This window comes from Schistocerca serialis, chromosome 5 (genome assembly GCF_023864345.2).
Source record: "Schistocerca serialis cubense isolate TAMUIC-IGC-003099 chromosome 5, iqSchSeri2.2, whole genome shotgun sequence".
NCBI classification, from domain to species: domain Eukaryota; kingdom Metazoa; phylum Arthropoda; class Insecta; order Orthoptera; family Acrididae; genus Schistocerca; species Schistocerca serialis.
In genome coordinates, this window is record NC_064642.1 from 401,380,948 (window position 1) to 401,400,100 (window position 19,153).

The 19,153-nt window shown below is 39.6% G+C and overlaps 1 protein-coding gene across 2 annotated transcripts in view; it reads right to left on the reverse strand.

Moving 5' to 3' along the window:
- Window positions 1-12,296, reverse strand: part of LOC126481180 (CREB-regulated transcription coactivator 1-like) — a 388,693-nt gene extending 376,397 nt beyond the window's left edge. The window contains exons 1-2 of one of the 2 annotated variants that reach the window (XM_050104753.1): window positions 12,082-12,296; window positions 7,031-7,141 (exon numbers count right to left, since the gene is read on the reverse strand). In XM_050104753.1, the coding sequence (XP_049960710.1) occupies window positions 7,031-7,141; window positions 12,082-12,195 (225 nt within the window). In that variant the 5' untranslated portion in view covers window positions 12,196-12,296. The remainder of the gene's footprint in view (window positions 1-7,030; window positions 7,142-12,081) is intronic. The other variant, XM_050104752.1, reaches the window with a different exon arrangement.
- Between the last annotated feature and the right edge of the window lie 6,857 nt (window positions 12,297-19,153).

Consider the following 19,153-nt stretch of genomic DNA (forward strand, 5'->3'; position numbering starts at 1 on the left):
TAGTCTTCAAGGGTACACGAAAGCCCATATCAACAATGTTCCATTGAATGGTTCACACACTGACATTTGTTGATGGCCCAGCATTAAAATCTGCAGCAGTTTGCAGGAGGGTTGCACACTTCTGTCACGCTGAAAGATTCTCTTCAGTCATCGTTGGTCCCGTTCTTGCAGGATCTTTTTTCGGCTGCAGCGATGTCTGAGATTTGATAATTTACCGGATTCCTGATATTCATGGGACACTTGCGAAATGGTCGTAAGGGAAAATCTGCACTTACTCACTACCGAGCAGTGTCAGCAGTGCGCAAGTAGCAGCATTACTGCATTTACTAGGCAATCTTGTATTTTAATAACCGTTTAAATTTTGTCGATCTGTTTGCGCTTTCTGTAGATTAGTTCAGACGTTCTTTGCAAAACAGTTTTTAGCATGGATAGGGACTGCAACTGCTGTGCTCGGATGCAAGCTGAGTTGGCATCCCTTCGCTCCCAGCTTCAGGCAGTGTTGGCTTCGGTCACACAGCTTGAGGCTGTTGCCAATGGGCATCACTGTGGGGGTCCGGATGGGGGTTTGTCAGGGACGGCCAGCTCGTCCCACGCATCCCCCGATCAGACTACGACTGTGGTTGCCCGGGATACTGCCCGCATTGAGGCTGATCCCTCACCTGTGGTAGAGTGGGAGGTCGTCTCAAGGTGTGGCAGGGGGCGAAAGACATTCCGGAGGGCTGAACGGAAGGCCTCTCCAGTTTGTCTGACGAACCGGTTTCAGGCTCTGTCTCAGGCTGATACTGATCTTCGGCCTGACATGGCTGCTTGTCCTGTTCCAGAGGTTGCCCCTCAGTCTGCAAGATCCGGGCGGTCACAGAGGGTGGGCTTACTGGTAGTTGGGAGCTCCAACGTCAGGCGCGTAATGGGGCCCCTTAGGGAAATGGCAGCAAGAGAGGGGAAGAAAACCAATGTGCACTCCGTGTGCATACCGGGGGGAGTCATTCCAGATGTGGAAAGGGTCCTTCCGGATGCCATGAAGGGTACAGGGTGCACCCATCTGCAGGTGGTCGCTCATGTCGGCACCAATGATGTGTGTCGCTATGGATCGGAGGAAATCCTCTCTGGCTTCCGGCGGCTATCTGATTTGGTGAAGACTGCCAGTCTCGCTAGCGGGATGAAAGCAGAGCTCACCATCTGCAGCATCGTCGACAGGACTGACTGCGGACCTTTGGTACAGAGCCGAGTGGAGGGTCTGAATCAGAGGCCGAGACGGTTCTGCGACCGTGTGGGCTGCAGATTCCTCGACTTGCGCCATAGGGTGGTGGGGTTTCGGGTTCCGCTGGATAGGTCAGGAGTCCACTACACGCAACAAGCGGTAGCAGGGGTTGTGTGGCGTGGGCTGGGCGGCTTTTTAGGTTAGATGGCTTTGGGCAAGTACAGAAAGGGCAACAGCCTCAACGGGTGCGGGGCAAAGTCAGGACATGCGGGGACCAAGCAGCAATCGGTATTGTAATTGTCAACTGTCGAAGCTGCGTTGGTAAAGTACCAGAACTTCAAGCGCTGATAGAAAGCACCGAAGCTGAAATCGTTATAGGTACAGAAAGCTGGCTTAAGCTAGAGATAAATTCTGCCAAAATTTTTACAAACGTACAGACGGTGTTTACAAAGGATAGATTGCATGCAACCGGTGGTGGAGTGTTCGTCGCTGTTAGTAGTAGTTTATCCTGTAGTGAAGTAGAAGTGGATAGTTCCTGTGAATTATTATGGGTGGAGGTTACACTCAACAACCGAGCTAGGTTAATAATTGGCTCCTTTTACCGACCTCCCGACTCAGCAGCATTAGTGGCAGAACAACTGAGAGAAAATCTGGAATACATTTCACATAAATTTTCTCAGCATGTTATAGTCTTAGGTGGAGATTTCATTTACCAGATATAGACTGGGACACTCAGATGTTTAGGACGGGTGGTAGGGACAGAGCATCGAGTGACATTATACTGAGTGCACTATCCGAAAATTACCTCGAGAAATTAAACAGAGAACCGACTCGTGGAGATAACGTCTTGGACCTACTGATAACAAACAGACCCGAACTTTTCGACTCTGTAAGTGCAGAACAGGGAATCAGTGATCATAAGGCCGTTGCAGCATCCCTGAATATGGAAGTTAATAGGAATATAAAAAAAGGGAGGTTTATCTGTTTAGCAAGAGTAATAGAAGGCAGATTTCAGACTACCTAACAGATCAAAACGAAAATTTCTGTTCCGACACTGACAATGTTGAGTGTTTATGGAAAAAGTTCAAGGCAATCGTGAAATGCGTTTTAGACAGGTACGTGCCGAGTAAAACTGTGAGGGACGGAAAAAACCCACCGTGGTACAACAACAAAGTTAGGAAACTACTGCGAAAGCAAAGAGAGCTTCACTCCAAGTTTAAACGCAGCCAAAACCTCTCAGACAAACAGAAGCTAACGATGTCAAAGTTAGCGTAAGGAGGGCTATGCGTGAAGCGTTCAGTGAATTCAAAAGTAAAATTCTATGTACCGACTTGACAGAAAATCCTAGGAAGTTCTGGTCTTACGTTAAATCAGTAAGTGGCTCGAAACAGCATATCCAGACACTCCGGGATGATGATGGCATTGAAACAGAGGATGACACGCGTAAAGCTGAAATACTAAACACCTTTTTCCAAAGCTGTTTCACAGAGGAAGACCGCACTGCAGTTCCTTCTCTAAATCCTCGCACAAACGAAAAAATGGCTGACATCGAAATAAGTGTCCAAGGAATAGAAAAGCAACTGGAATCACTCAATAGAGGAAAGTCCACTGGACCTGACGGGATACCAATTCGATTCTATACAGAGTACGCGAATGAACTTGCCCCCCTGCTAACAGCCATGTACCGCAAGTCTCTTGAGGAACGGAGGGTTCCAAATGATTGGAAAAGAGCACAGGTAGTCCCAGTCTTCAAGAAGGGTCATCGAGCAGATGCGCAAAACTATAGACCTATATCTCTGACGTCGATCTGTTGTAGAATTTTAGAACATGTTTTTTTGCTCGAGTATCATGTCGTTTTTGGAAACCCAGAATCTACTATGTAGGAATCAACATGGATTCCGGAAACAGCAATCGTGTGAGACCCAACTCGCTTTATTTGTTCATGAGACCCAGAAAATATTAGATACAGGCTCCCAGGTAGACGCTATTTTTCTTGACTTCCGGAAGGCGTTCGATACAGTTCCGCACTGTCACCTGATAAAGTAAGAGCCTACGGAATATCAGACCAGCTGTGTAGCTGGATTGAAGAGTTTTTAGCAAACAGAACACAGCATGTTGTTATCAATGGAGAGACGTCTACAGACGTTAAAGTAACCTCTGGCGTGCCACAGGGGAGTGTTATGGGACCATTGCTTTTCACAATATATATAAATGACCTAGTAGATAGTGTCGGAAGTTCCATGCGGCTTTTCGCGGATGATCTGTAGTATACAGAGAAGTTGCAGCATTAGAAAATTGTAGAGAAATGCAGGAAGATCTGCAGTGGATAGGCACTTGGTGCAGGGAGTGGCAAATGTCCCTTAACGTAGACAAATGTAATGTATTGCGAATACATAGAAAGAAGGATCCTTTATTGTATGATTATATGATAGCGGAACAACACTGGTAGCAGTTACTTCTGTAAAATATCTGGGAGTATGCGTGCGGAACGATTTGAAGTGGAATGATCATATAAAATTAATTGTTGGTAAGGCGGGTACCAGGTTGAGATTCATTGGGAGAGTGCTTAGAAAATGTAGTCCATCAACAAAGGAGGTGGCTTACAAAACACTCGTTCGACCTATACTTGAGTATTGCTCATCAAAGTGGGATCCGTACCAGATCGGTTTGACGGAGGAGATAGAGAAGATCCAAAGAAGAGCGGCGTGTTTCGTCTCAGGGTTATTTGGTAACCGTGATAGCGTTACGGAGATGTTTAATAAACTCAAGTGGCAGACTCTGCAAGAGAGGCGCTCTGCATCGCGGTGTAGATTGCTCGCCAGGTTTCGAGAGGGTGCATTTCTGGATGAGGTATCGAATATATTGCTTCCCCCTACTTATACCTCCCGAGGAGATCACAAATGTAAAATTAGAGAGATTAGAGCGCGCACGGAGGCTTTCAGACAGTCGTTCTTCCCGCGAACCATACGCGACTGGAACAGGAAAGGGAGGTAATGACAGTGGCACGTAAAGTGCCCTCCGCCACACACCGTTGGGTGGCTTGCGGAGTATAAATGTAGAATGTAGATGTACCTCAAAGATGCTGTGTCCCATCACAGGATTACCGACTATAACACCACAATCAAACTCACTCAGATCTTGATAACCTGGCATTGCAGCAGCAGTAACCAGTCGTAACAACTGTGCCAGACACTTGTCTTATATAGGTGTTGCCGACTCCAATGCAGTATTCTGCATGTTTACCTATCTCTGTATTTGAATATGTATGCCTATACCAGTTTCTTTGGCACTTCAGGGTATTTCTTATATTTTGTGTGCTGCTGCTCTATGTGTGAGGATCACACTAAGTTTTAATAATTATTGAGCCTAGTCAATAAAAACACCTCCACGGCAGAAACTTAACAGCACAACACAGTTTAATCAACAGCTACCACATTTCAGTAATTGTGGCAGTTACAGGTAGTACAAGGCCTCAAGTGCTTTTTTAGGATTTCAAAGTGTATGCATTTGATTCGTTATCTCATGCGATTGCATATGGGAAATCTTCCACTTCCACAGTTCTACTTTTATGCTGGAGTGATGAAGTAAGAAATCAAAAAATATCTGAAAAGAAGTTGAGTTGATCATAACACGAATTAGCCAAAGAAAGCATCTCTCTTAGATATCACTTTATTTATGAATCATGCCAGCATTCAATATTACCCAAGAAAACCAAGAAACAATCAAGACATCTCATGGGAGCCTGTACTGAAGCCTCTTCCATATGATCCCAGTGTCTAATTGTGGTGTCTCATCAGTGCCAATGTTGGAGATGGAGTGCTTCTTCCGATGAAAGAGAATGGAGATAGGAAGAACAGCAGGAAGCATCCATAGCCAGTTGCAAGAACAATTTTGGAAGAGATTTGAATTCCATTCCTTCTAAAAATAAACCAGCATCTTAACTACTGCACCACTTCACTAACACTTATGCACTACAGCATTTCTATTTCTGTGAAAGGCTGTCTAATATGTTTAATTCCAGCAATTCAAAATCAGTTTATGATTAAACATGACTGTACATCTTTCATTAAGCAACAAAATCAAAGAACTGTACCTGCATCTTTCCAAGAGATGCTTATGCAGGGAAGGTAGCAGGAACTTTCACAAAAGAATAGTAGGCACTCATTTGCTGTTAGTCGACATATCATTAAAACCAAAAAAATTCAACAGACGGGGGTAAATGGTGAGTGTGCTTGGGATCTAGATCCATAATTACATCATGCCTGCTACATGGCTACCCAAATACAAGCAGCTCTTAAAGTGGTCTAATATTTCCAGACGCTTAAAATATTTTAGTTACAATCACTGAAGTGCAGATTTCCTTCTTTTGCCAAATAACCCACTTGTGGCACTCGCTCCAAGCCTTAAGCTCTATTCCTACAATGTTATTGTAGAGAAATCTTCTCAATAAAACATACTGTGGAACACTCACTAAGTAATTTGAGAGACTGGATAAGAGCAGCTGCAGTACTTTCAAAAAAACTTTCACAGTAACACTCAAACTAGCTCCCAATAACAAATTTACGGCATCTGGCACAAGAACACCCATCCGATTACTAGAGATATATAGTAGACTAGCGTTAACATGGAGTAAATTGTCTGTTACTGCCAGTCAAAAATGATTACAAGTCTCAATTTAATTTGTTTTCAAATGAATTTTACTTTCTACAGTTTGTTTTTCTGGCACGGCAGAGAGATAACTGCTAAAGACGAAGACAGAGATCAGCACACTGAATCTAGAAAATTATGAAGTTAGAAAAACAAATGTACTTTAAGATTCACACAGTCAGAGTATTAATTTATCCTCTTTACATTCTGGCACCACTTTTCTTCCTCTCTCAAATGCAGCACTGGCTTTCTACGTTGGAATGTCCAAAAATGTTTTATCACCTGTTCTATCCATCTTTAGTCAACCATCTCCTCCATCTTTCTACTGACTTTTAATCCTCTGTCTTTGTATATAATTTTGCCAGAAAATTTTGTGTAAAGTTTTGCAAATGTCTCTTTGTGCTTAGCTTGCTCTTCCTGTTTCCTTTGATTGCTTGCATCATTACAATACTGATTGGTCTCTCTCTGTCACCCCCCCCCCCCCCCTCCCCCGGTAAAAACCATTACCCTCTGATGTAGTTGCCTCTGTTCTCTGCCTCCTCACCACATTTTCCAACTTAATGATAAATGACAAACCTAGTGATATTATTACTCACATTCATCAATGTACATGAAGTTCCACGGTTGATGTCAAATTTGTATTTAAATCTCCTTTTTTTCTTGACTATCAGAGGAAACAAAAATTAGCTACATTCCAAAGGCTTCAAATATGCTGATCAGAGTTATTAACTGGTCTGTCAAACAATCCAATCACTTAAGTCATGCACAGAATTATATTCTTTTGTCAATTTTTATTTACGTCAAAATGTTTCTGTGGTATAAAATGAAACATTACTGCTGCTATAAGCATTACACACACACAGCACCAATTAAGTACTGATTTGAAGAAATTAACTAAGGCACTCCAAACATTATTTTCAACGACCAAAGAAAGCAGCTGTTAAAGTCAGGATGAAATGCAAAGAAAACTTGCAGGAAGAAGGGACTCCTACTCAAATTGATTTAGACTATTTTTATTCTCATCTACACTAATATGAAGCAAGCATAAGGAATTCAGCTATATTTTACATTAGCGCCAGGAGAATAACTGTTAATGTGGAAGCCACAAAACGTTGCAAAGGAACTATTCCCAAATGGGAGAACACAAAAACTACAATGAAGCAACAGCATACTTCTAACCCCTACCTTCAAATCTACTGAATCACTTCCTATGTGGTTGACATTGGGCAAAGAGCCCCCAAGGAAGCATTCTCGAGATTGATTAATGAGAAGATGCTGCTTAGGAAGAGCATTCACCTAGAACATAAGAATATGACACAGCTACCAGTCATGATTACTGTAACTCTGGTAACCATCTGGCACAGTATGCTCTCCACACACATATTGCAGATACAGAATTTATGTAAATAGCTTATTATTGTTAAATTACTGGAAATGAAAAAATGTGTGTTGTGTATTTAAGTCCCATGGAAGGCAGGAACTTAATACAAAGTATGTCACTGGCAATGGCATTTTGTACACCGACCTTTACAATTACTACGTAGGAAGTGGAGCCATGTATTAAAATGAGAGGCGTTTTCTGAAAGAGACAACAACAAAATGTTGCCTATGAATAAACAGATCAAGCTCCAAAGTAAGTTAAGCATCTCAATAATAGAAATCTCTTTTGTGGATATTGTATTTAAATCTGTAGATTTGGAGCTTGGTGATCGCTCCAAACTTCATGGGAAAATATAGGGCCTACTAAAATTACTGAGGAGGGCAAAGACATGTACCAAAGCCATTTAGAATGTCAGAATCACTAATTTTTATTGTAAAACAATTAAGAATACTATAGCGTCATCATATAGTAAACAAAGTATATGCTTGGGGAATATCTGAAAATGTGTGTTACTGGATTGAAGACCTCCTAGCAAACAATATCCAGTTCGTCATTCTTAACTGGAAGATATCATCAGAAGCAAAAGTGGAATAGGACCATTACTGTTCACGATTTATGTGGATGACATTTTAGATTAATGTCTGTAATCTGTGTTGTTATGTGTAAATGACACATTTGTATTAAACAAAGTCAAACTGTCAGAAAATTATTATTTGGTCAAGTACTAGAATATGACATTCAATATAAATAAATTTAATGCACAGAGGACTCGTCAGACGAAAAGTTACAAAATCAATTTACTAACTACTGGTGATCTAAGTAAATCCAGCTACTAAAATGAAGCATTTGTCCACAACAATTTTGGATGGAAATATTACATAAATTTATATGTAAGGAAGTTACAAAACAAACAGATTTATAGGAAAATCTGAATGAATCCGAATTTACCTATAAAGGAGATAATTTACAAGACCTCTGTTTGACCTCTGCATCAATCTGAGAACTTCACCAAACTAGTATAACTGTCTAGAAAGAAAATTCAGGGAACAGTTGGACAATTTGTCACTAGTTTGTCTAGTCAGCATGAGAACATAGAAATGATCAGCTAACTTCAGTAGCAGATAATGTTACCAAAAATATATTGTACATCTTTGGCAGCCTACTTCAAAACATCTGAAATCTAGTGTTCCTAAACAACTCTCATAACGGTCACTGGAACCCCTTGCATTTTTCATACTTTATGAATGATACGTATACATAATATGCATCAACATACTCACCGGAGACATGTCTATTATCTAATACACATTTTCTGAATTTATCTCTCCGTTTTAGTTTTTATAATGAAAAGTGTTTAAATATGTCAAAACGCTTTTAAATATGACATGAATATAAACATTAGGGCACATTACTGGTCTCCCTCTAACCACAACCTTTATTTGGCTTTCTCATTCATTGTATTTGCCAACTCTCAATCACATAACTGACTTTTAACCTAACCTAGGCCTTGAGCTACACAACAGATCAGTCTGTCACCACAGCCCAAATTTCAGGAAAGCGGGGGACGGGAGGGAAGGCGTTCCAGTACCACACACTAACCAAACACAGGCATCATACATGACTGCTACATATAAGATATATTCCACACTGAATCATTAAGTAGCTCTCAACAAAATAATAAAACAGGCAGAAAAGGGCCTAAAATCCAACTCTACAGTTAGGTCTGCACGTAAAGTGAATAGTGAGCAGCGTGTGTGTGCTGGGGAAATGGGATTTCCTGTCATACAAATAATCATGAATTATTTTCCCGTCTACCAGTGTAATGCAGCATGTGGCGTTTTACGCAGATTCTGTTGACATGTGTTCCTTGCACTAATTAGTTACTTTTGTATTCCATATTGACTCATTTACTGGAAAATAAACAATCCCAGGTGTGCCCTGAGAAATGCACTGCCTCTCATTTGAAAGATATGGTGCAGAAGGAACAGCGTAACATTGGAAAACCACCTGTAGGAGCTCCTTGTGACATAGTTGAGGAGACAGAGTGGGGACTCTACTGTTGTTCTTCACTTTATCAGTAGACTATATCACTAATGAGGAAACTGAAAATCTATGGAGTGAAGCCTCTTTGCATCAACAAGTAATACAACGTACCATGAAGACAAATCTGCGAAGTATCACACTATATTAAACTTAATTGTTTCAGTCATACACTTCTCGCATCTCACGGAACTTATTTTTGAGAGCCAAAATGAACTTAACACAATTTTACTTAAAATTTAAAATCCCAACAAGACCTCAATACTGACATCTTATTAAAGTAAGGTAGTGCCACTCTTCACCATCACTTTCCCCACGAATCTTGGTTGCGGTAACAGAACCGATCTGTAGCATCGCCTGAGGTCTCTAATGGGTTGGAAGATGACATTCCGATTGTGCGGTGGCTAATAATGTGAATATAAAGGAAAGGTTGTATAATAATGGGCTGAATAGCCAGAGGTCTATATTAATCTTTGGCAACATTCGCTTCATATTTAATATTCATCCTTTTCATATATGACTCCTGATTGGTTCCTCCATATCAGCACAAATCAAGTCATAGCAGACATTCATTCCATATTTAGTGCACACTTCCTCAAAAATATCTACACAATTATAAATTAATAAATTCACAGGCCTGAAAAAATTTGAAGCAGCCACTATGTTGCTCTTACCCTGACACCTGGTGTGTCATCAAACATTAAGCAAGTATTACCCAATGCTCAAATGCACATCTTAAACTATTTCATTAGTTTCATCATTACATTATGTTAAACTCTATTACACACTAAATAGTACTTAAACAAGTGGTATGTACATGGCTCCAAATGTGTAGGTAACTTGTATATCATATGAATTGTGTGTGCTGCGCTGCCTTTGACTTTCCAAGACCACACACATTCCAATACACAACTGAGCCTACATCTCATTAAAGGCATAATTTGCATGCAGCCATTCAAAATTGCAACAGAAAATGGACTGGCAGCTTAGTACTCTCAGAATGGTTCTCACTGTTGGACCACACTGCTCATTTTTCTAGCACCAATGTCTTACCGAGTTTTATGAAGAATGAGGACTCTAACTCTTGCTATAACATAGTAATGCATAAGGAAATGTAATATTCAGTAGCATAAACAGTGGCATACATGATTAAGCTTCTTAAGAAATACTTAGAGGTCAAAAAATTTATGCCACACAATTTTTTTATTTGTGCCTGCCCATCACACCCAGTTACCAATCTAGGTAAACTTGGAAAAAGAATTAATTAATCAAGCCAATGGAACAATGCTCCATTTTTTGTAAGTAGGAATAATAATTATGTGAGATGTCTGTGGTGACAGACTGATCTGTAGCACAACACGAGGTCTAGATTAGGCTGAAACATGACTGTTTGTTTGTGGGTTGGTGAAGACTATGAATGTGAAAGCTAAATAAAGGTTGTGGTAACACTGCCTTACAGCGCAGCCAAATGTTTACATCTGCACCATATAGAAAAATGCAAGGGGGAGGGGGATGAGGGTGCTCCACTACTTTTAACCCAAACAACTATGACATCAGCTGGTTTCAGACTACAAAGTACCAAGAACACAATAGGACGATATGGATTGCACCAAGGTATTGTCGATTCCATGCTTTCCCAATCACCAGTGGAATACACCAATAACACAAATTGGCTACAAAATAGTGTACACAAAATATATATTTGATGATTATTGATGTAGGCCTATGCTGCCTTTTTCTGACAATGAACGTAATATTCTGTGTATTCCAAATTTCCAATGCCAATATTTTCCAACAAGAAAATGCATTTACTGGTGTACACTGAACAATCTACTTACACAAACTTGAAGTCATTCTATTGTTTAATATATTGCGTTAAACCTGTGAAATATGGCCCAGCTGTGTTGCAATCTACAACTGTTTACAACACCATTAGTCAAATATAGTTTCACGTTAACAGAATTCGTTTCTAGATCAGACCTTGATCTCGTATCACTTTCATAAATGCAAGTGCAACTGAAACAGTATAACTTAGAAAATCTCACGCCTACAAACTAAGTCTGGCTATATAAGAACCTGCCACATTCCAAAACAAACATTTAAATGCTCGAAAACATTTCTTACGACTGGCGGAAAATAGAACGTTCTGCAGCGAGGTTACACAACCCACGACTCAAAACTGACAAACTACGGTTGTTTCTAATAACATGGATGACAATTACAAATATAAACCTGCCCTGCGAATCATTTGTTTGTACACCACATCATTTTCCCGGGCATTTTGTTCACTTTAGACATAGCATGCTGCATGCTATAAATCGTACAGACGGTCACGGATAGGAGTATTTCGAAACTGTACGCAAACTGTTTCCTTTTTTCAAATCCATAATCAGGGCCTTCAATGTCACGAACTTACACGAACCTTAACGACTGTCTTGCAAAATATTTATGTTCCCGTGTGTAACAATAAACAAACAGCAATTTTCAATGTTCTGTTAAAAAATAAATAAGATTTATTTATGTAACAATCAACTGCTTCTTAACGCAGGCACATCACACAGGTGTCACTTGCTGTGATACCAAGACTGTCTCAATTCTGGCTGAGGCACGTCACATACGATATTCGCTACACGGAAAGGTTTTCGTGCTGTATTTATTAATAATATAAGAACGATCGACTTTTATTACTGAGTCCATACGACAAGTGCCGAGAATTCAATTGTAATGTACGTCTGCACAGCAGGTTGTTTATATTATGACGGTGTTATGAACGACGCTATGCATAAAGGCAACAACAACCACTGGTACTACCTACCTTACTGGTCGCATCTGAAACTTCTTTCATTATCTGCTCGAAAGCGGCCGTTTCTTCTGCTTGTTTTTGATTGTGTAAAGCGATCTTCTCACTAAACTTTCTTGGATTCGCCATGATGGCCACTTTAGTTTTGACTTTCAAGACAAGGAAAATAACCAATGAAAAACTATTGACAGTGAATATTGTGGCATCTGTTGGTAGGTAAAAGCATTGCATCTGTGATATCACAGCGCCTTCTATATCATTACATGTATATGGTTTGCTCTCGCAAAACACACGAATCTCGAAAAAAAGTAGGCAAGTGTCAACAGGACCACAATAATCAAATCATAATTGTAATTCAGTTACATCAGTGACATCAAGAAGTATTCAGCACGATGAACAGCAGCCTCTAGAGCAACAAAACAACACAGTTCACTAATCCCATAACATAGTACAGTGAAACATTAAGTTCTTACACATAGGACGTGAAAGAATTATAGCAGACCGTAATACCGTATTACAGTAACAACGTATTTACGAATAGAAGTATAGTGGAATATTATACGTTACGTACTAGAAAATGGACTTATAACCGGAAACCTAGGTCGTACAGAATAATAAACTTTGTGAAACAAGGATAAAAAGTGTATCGTTTAATTATTACAAAATACATTAAATCAGAAGACAATAAAATCACAATCACCAAAGCCATACAATAAATCCTATTTTGTGTCTCGTGTGATCCGTCAGTTACCAATGACTTGTTCCCTAACATTACGATTTATCGTGTAAAATGATCCATGGAACATGACTTGTCTCTAGGGACAGCAGACCTTGGTGCCAATCGGGTGCTCTGGGCTGGCCTCGGGTCTGCAGATCGCAGCGCTTTCTGGTGGTAGTCACGAGCTTATGGCAGTCTGCTATGTGCTGTTCGCGTGTTTTGGTTATAATGTGATTGTTTATGTTAATAGAGCTCTCATTTGAAAAATGTAAAAATGGAGATGCAATTTGTGCTGTGCAATATGTGCAGTAACAAAACGTTACATCGCCATATTGTCCACGCTACAGCAATGATAATTAAAATTTCCGTAAAAATTAACCTTCCTACCAAGGCACACATATCTTGTTGTTTTTGTTTGGAGAGGAAACAGTGCTAATATGTGTTACGTAAAGCATGTAAACCAAATGAATTTGATTTATAAGGGGAAAAACAGTTTCTTTTAACTAAATGTTGTATATGACAAACTTTATTTCAGGAGAGTGAAAATAAGCTGAGGAGCTAAGGAATACAGCTTTCTATTTAACATGTAAATCCTTACTGCAGATTAATTTCAACATCATTCTGAATGACTTTCAATCTCGAACACCTCAGACCTTTCTATCCCATAAATTTATGGGAAAAACGTTCTTCTACTCTCATACCAAATATTAGGCTTCTCATATATGGAATTTATATCAAATTTCGTCATAATCGAAACTGATGAAATAATAAATTTATTTCTTTGAACAATCTGATGTCTTATTTGATGAGACATAGCCTATATAAATTTATATGTCGTATCAAAGAAAGAAACTACTTCTTACTTTGCTATGCTTATCACCATAAAAATTGTGCTTTGACAATTTCCTTTACTTTTTTAATTAACTGTCATTAGCAGTCACAATTTTCATTTGCTTATCAGTAAAAACTCTAATGGCAATCAGATAGCAAACACAGTTTTTATTCTAAAATCTCACTGTTGTATGGTGCTAAAGTAGTGTTAATAAAAAATAACCCTGAATTCCTGCAACACAGTTCACACTTTATTGGCAATTTTTCATTCAAAACGTCTTTACCAAGAAAATTTTCTATGTCACTACTACTGAGACTACACACCATAAAACAATTTGCGCAATTTTAAAAATATTTCACACACAGACAAAAATACATAAAGACTGGTATATTATACATCTTGATCTAATAATAGAATCATGAAGCTAGCTAGCTTATATCACAGTGCCAGTCAACTGTTTCTGATTCTCCACTTAAGAGTAATACATGAATAAATACTTCTGCACCTCCATGATTGTGAAACATAATCACAGCAGTCTTTATGTTATTGGCAGATTCAATACACTGAAAGGAACGTTACATGAAAATACAAAGCTACTCAGAAACCGCTTTCGTCAAATATGAACTTCTCGAGAGAACTATATAAAGTTCCGCTATTTAAGGATAAAATTCCGCTTCAGGTTAATGAAGGGAACCAGTGTCAATGACATATAGGCAGCCATCGGCGATAAACAAGGGATTCGGACCAATCTATCCACACAGTCCTCTGTGAGCGGAAACATATAGCATTAGTCCTTTAAGATAATAAGAACTGGAGCATTTTCTTGTGAAAAGTTACTCGTAGGTTGGAGAGTAGTTTTTAGTCATGAGATTTAGTTCTGAAGTCTCTTTTTTGTAAAGTCCTTTGTTATCGTAAAGTAGATCCTAAAACCTTCATTAGCGATCTACGCAGTTTTGTATTTGTGCAGAATGAATTGAGCAGCTCTTTGTCCTTTGCGAACGTATAAGCTCTCTCTGCCTGTCTCCTGGATGCATTACGTGCTGCAGACCATAGGCCAGCCGCGCGCAACCGATCAGCTCAGCTGATCGGCACCAAGATTTGCTGTCCCTAGACAAGTTGGAACACGAAACACTAACTTACGCGAAGACCGAACTGTGAAGAATATTTTGAAAAACAGGAACTCTGGATATAAAAGAAAAAGAGGCAGAAGGAAATCAGCAAATTTTTGAGTTAATAAGAAAAATGTTTCTTACAATTAATGACAACATTACTGGCAGTGTGATGTTTTTTTAAATTTATTTTAATTTTTTTCTTTTGAATCTTCTAGGCAAAAACTGCACCAGTATGTTGAAAAAATAACTACATAAAACTGAATCATTTGAATGTATCACCAAAATCTCTTTCTGAAATTAATAAAATTATACAGTCTCTCAAAAACAAAAATTCATCTGGATTTGATGGCGTTTTCAACAGAATATTAATACTTGTTCCCATCTAATAAGCCCTATCTTATGTCAAATATGTAAAGCATGACTAACTAAGGACAGCTTTCCAGAAAGACTGAAGTATGCCATTGTCAAACCACCCTATAAGAAAGGGGATAGGAGACATCTTAATAACTACTGACATCATTTTCCACAATTTTTGAGAAGTTTATGTACTATAGAACAGTATCTTATCTGAGCAACAACAATATCCTCAGCAAATCAGTTTGTATTTCAGGAGAGTTGGCCTACCGAAAATGACATTTACATACCAACACACCAAATTTTACAAGCGTTAAATAACAAAACAGCACTGGCTGGTATTTTCTATGGACTATCTAAGATATTTGATAGAGTGAATGACAACATTCTCCTTGATAAAATGAGGTTCTCTGGCACTTATGGTATAGCCAACTAATGGATCATGTCATATGTAGCCAAAAGAATGAACAAAGTTGTACTTCCTAATTTAATCAATGTACCCTAGAGAAATTATGCTGAACAGGGATAAGTCATGTATGGGGTTTCCCAAGGCTCAATCGTAGGTCCACTTTCGTTCCTCACATCTGTAAACGATCTTCCAAGTAATACACAAAAAGCAGGCTTAGTTCTTTTGTGAAGACACGAGTCTGTAATCAATTCATGAACATGAGGAATGGTAAACAAAGTTCTTAAAAGCATCATTCATTGGTTTTCTGTGTATGATCACACCCTCAACTTTGAAAAGACCACATATTCAGTTCTGTACAACTAGTCGTACTGAATCGATGATAAGCATAAAACATGAAGAGAAAATTATAAATGGTATGAAAATTTCAAAATCCTCAATTGTCCATATTTATGAGAATTTAAGCTGGAAAAAGTACATTTTAGAATACCTAAAACAACGTAGTTCAGCCATATTTGCACTTAGAATCATTACAAATCTTGGGGTGTGACAAATAAAAAAGTTGACATATTTTGCATATTTTTATTCAATAATGTCATATGAAACAATGTTCTTGGATGACTCATCTTTAAGATGGAAAGTCTTCATTGGTCAAAAACGTGCTGTAATAACAATTTGTGGTGCACACCCATGGTGATCTTTTAGGAAGCTGATTAAGAGTTAGGTATTTCGTTTCCTGCTTCACAGTATATTTATACCCCTGTGAAGTTTCTCGTACGTAATTCATTGCAGGTCAACAGGAACAATGCTGTAGAGAAATGCGATACCAGAAGAAAAAATGATGTTAATTACACCACTTAATGTTGTCTTTAGGACAATGCTGCAACCAAAATATTTCATCACTTACCTAGTGTTATAAAATGAGTTATTGATAGGAAGGCAAAATCTGAAATTACACTCAAAAAAGTTTCTCCTTGACAAATCAGAGGCTGAGACGGTTTTGCGACCATGTGGGCTGCAGATTCCTCGACTTGCGCGATAGGGTGGTGGGGTTTCGGGTTCCGCTGGATAGGTCAGGAGTCCACCACACGCAACAAGCGGCTACACGGGTAGCAGGGGTTGTGTGGCGTGGGCTGGGCGGTTTTTTTAGGTTAGATGGCCTTGGGCAAGTACAGAAAGGGCAACAGCCTCAACGGGTGCGGGGCAAAGTCAGGACATGCGGAGACCAAGCAGCAATCGGTATTGTAATTGTCAACTGTCGAAGCTGCGTTGGTAAAGTACCAGAACTTCAAGCGCTGATAGAAAGCACCGAAGCTGAAATCGTTATAGGTACAGAAAGATGGCTTAAGCCAGAGATAAATTCTGCCAAAATTTTTACAAACGTACAGACGGTGTTTACAAAGGATAGATTGCATGCAACCGGTGGTGGAGTGTTCGTCGCTGTTAGTAGTAGTTTATCCTGTAGTGAAGTAGAAGTGGATATTTCCTGTGAATTATTATGGGTGGAGGTTACACTCAACAACCGAGCTAGATTAATAATTGGCTCCTTTTACCGACCTCCCGACTCAGAGGCATTAGTGGCAGCACAACTGAGAGAAAATTTGGAATACATTTCACATAAATTTTCTCAGCATGTTATAGTCTTAGGTGGAGATTTCAATTTACCAGATATAGACTGGGACACTCAGATGTTTAGGACGGGTGGTAGGGACACAGCATCGAGTGACATTATACTGAGTGCACTATCCGAAAATTACCTCGAGCAATTAAACAGAGAACTGACTCGTGGAGATAACATCTTGGACCTACTGATAACAAACAGACCCGAACTTTTCGACTCTGTAAGTGCAGAACAAGGAATCAGTGTTCATAAGGCCGTTGCAGCATCCCTGAATATGGAAGTTAATAGGAATATAAAAAAAGGGAGGAAGGTTTATCTGTTTGGCAAGAGTAATAGAAGGCAGATTTCAGACTACCTAACAGATCAAAACGAAAATTTCTGTTCCGACACTGACAATGTTGAGTGTTCATGGAAAAAGTTCAAGGCAATCGTGAAATGCGTTTTAGACAGGTACGTGCCGAGTAAAACTGTGAGGGACGGGAAAAACCCACTGTGGTACAACAACAAAGTTAGGAAACTACTGAGAAAGCAAAGAGAGCTTCACTCCAAGTTTAAACGCAGCCAAAACCTCTCAGACAAACAGAAGCTAAACGATGTCAAAGTTAGTGTAAGGAGGGCTATGCGTGAAGCGTTCAGTGAATTCGAAAGTAAAATTCTATGTACCGACTTGACAGAAAATCCTAGGAAGTTCTGGTCTTACGTTAAACCAGTAAGTGGCTCGAAACAGCATATCCAGACACTCTGGGATGATGATGGCATTGAAACAGAAGATGACACACATAAGACTGAAATATTAAACACCTTTTTCCAAAGCTGTTTCACAGTTCCTTCTCTAAATCCCCATACAAACGAAAAAATGGCTGTCATCAAAATAAGTGTCCAAGGAATAGAAAAGCAACTGGAATCACTCAACAGAAGAAAGTCCACTGGACCTGACGGGATACCAATTCGATTCTACACAGAGTACTTTCCCCCCTTGTAACAGCCATGTACCGCAAGTCTCTAGAGGAATGGAAGGTTCCAAATGATTGGAAAAGAGCACAGGTAGTCCCAGTCTTCAAGAAGGATCGTCGGGCAGATGCGCGAAACTATAGACCTATATCTCTGACGTCGATCTGTTGTAGAATTTTAGAACATGTTTTTTGCTCGAGTATCATGACGTTTTTGGAAACCCAGAATCTACTATGTAAGAATCAACATGGATTCCGGAAACAGCGATCGTGTGAGACCCAACTCGCTTTATTTGTTCATGAGACCCAGAAAATATTAGATACAGGCCCCCAGGTAGATGCTATTTTTCTTGACTTCCGGAAGGCGTTCGATACGGTTCCGCACTGTCGCCTGATAAACAAAGTAAGAGCCTACGGAATATCAGACCAGCTGTGTGGCTGGATTGAAGAGTTTTTAGCAAACAGAACACAGCATGTTGTTATCAATGGAGAGACGTCTACAGACATTAAAGTAACCTCTGGCGTGCCACAGGGGAGTGTAATGGGACCGTTGCTTTTCACAATATATATAAATGACCTAGTAGATAGTGTCGGAAGTTCCACGCGGCTTTTCGCGGATGATCTGTAGTATACAGAGAAGTTGCAGCATTAGAAAATTGTAGCGAAATGCAGGAAGATCTGCAGCGGATAGGCACTTGGTGCAGGGAGTGGCCACTGACCCTTAACATAGACAAATGTAATGTATTGCGGATACATAGAAAGAAGGATCCTTTATTGTATGATTATATGATAGCGGAACAAACACTGGTAGCAGTTACTTCTGTAAGATATCTGGGAGTATGCGTGCGGAACGATTTGAAGTGGAATGATCATATAAAATTAATTGTTGGTAAGGCGGGTACCAGGTTGAGATTCATTGGGAGAGTGCTTAGAAAATGTAGTCCATCAACAAAGGAGGTGGCTTACAAAACACTCGTTCGACCTATACTTGAGTATTGCTCATCAGTGTGGGATCCATACCAGATCGGGTTGACGGAGGAGATAGAGAAGATCCAAAGAAGAGCGGCGCGTTTCGTCACAGGGTTATTTGGTAA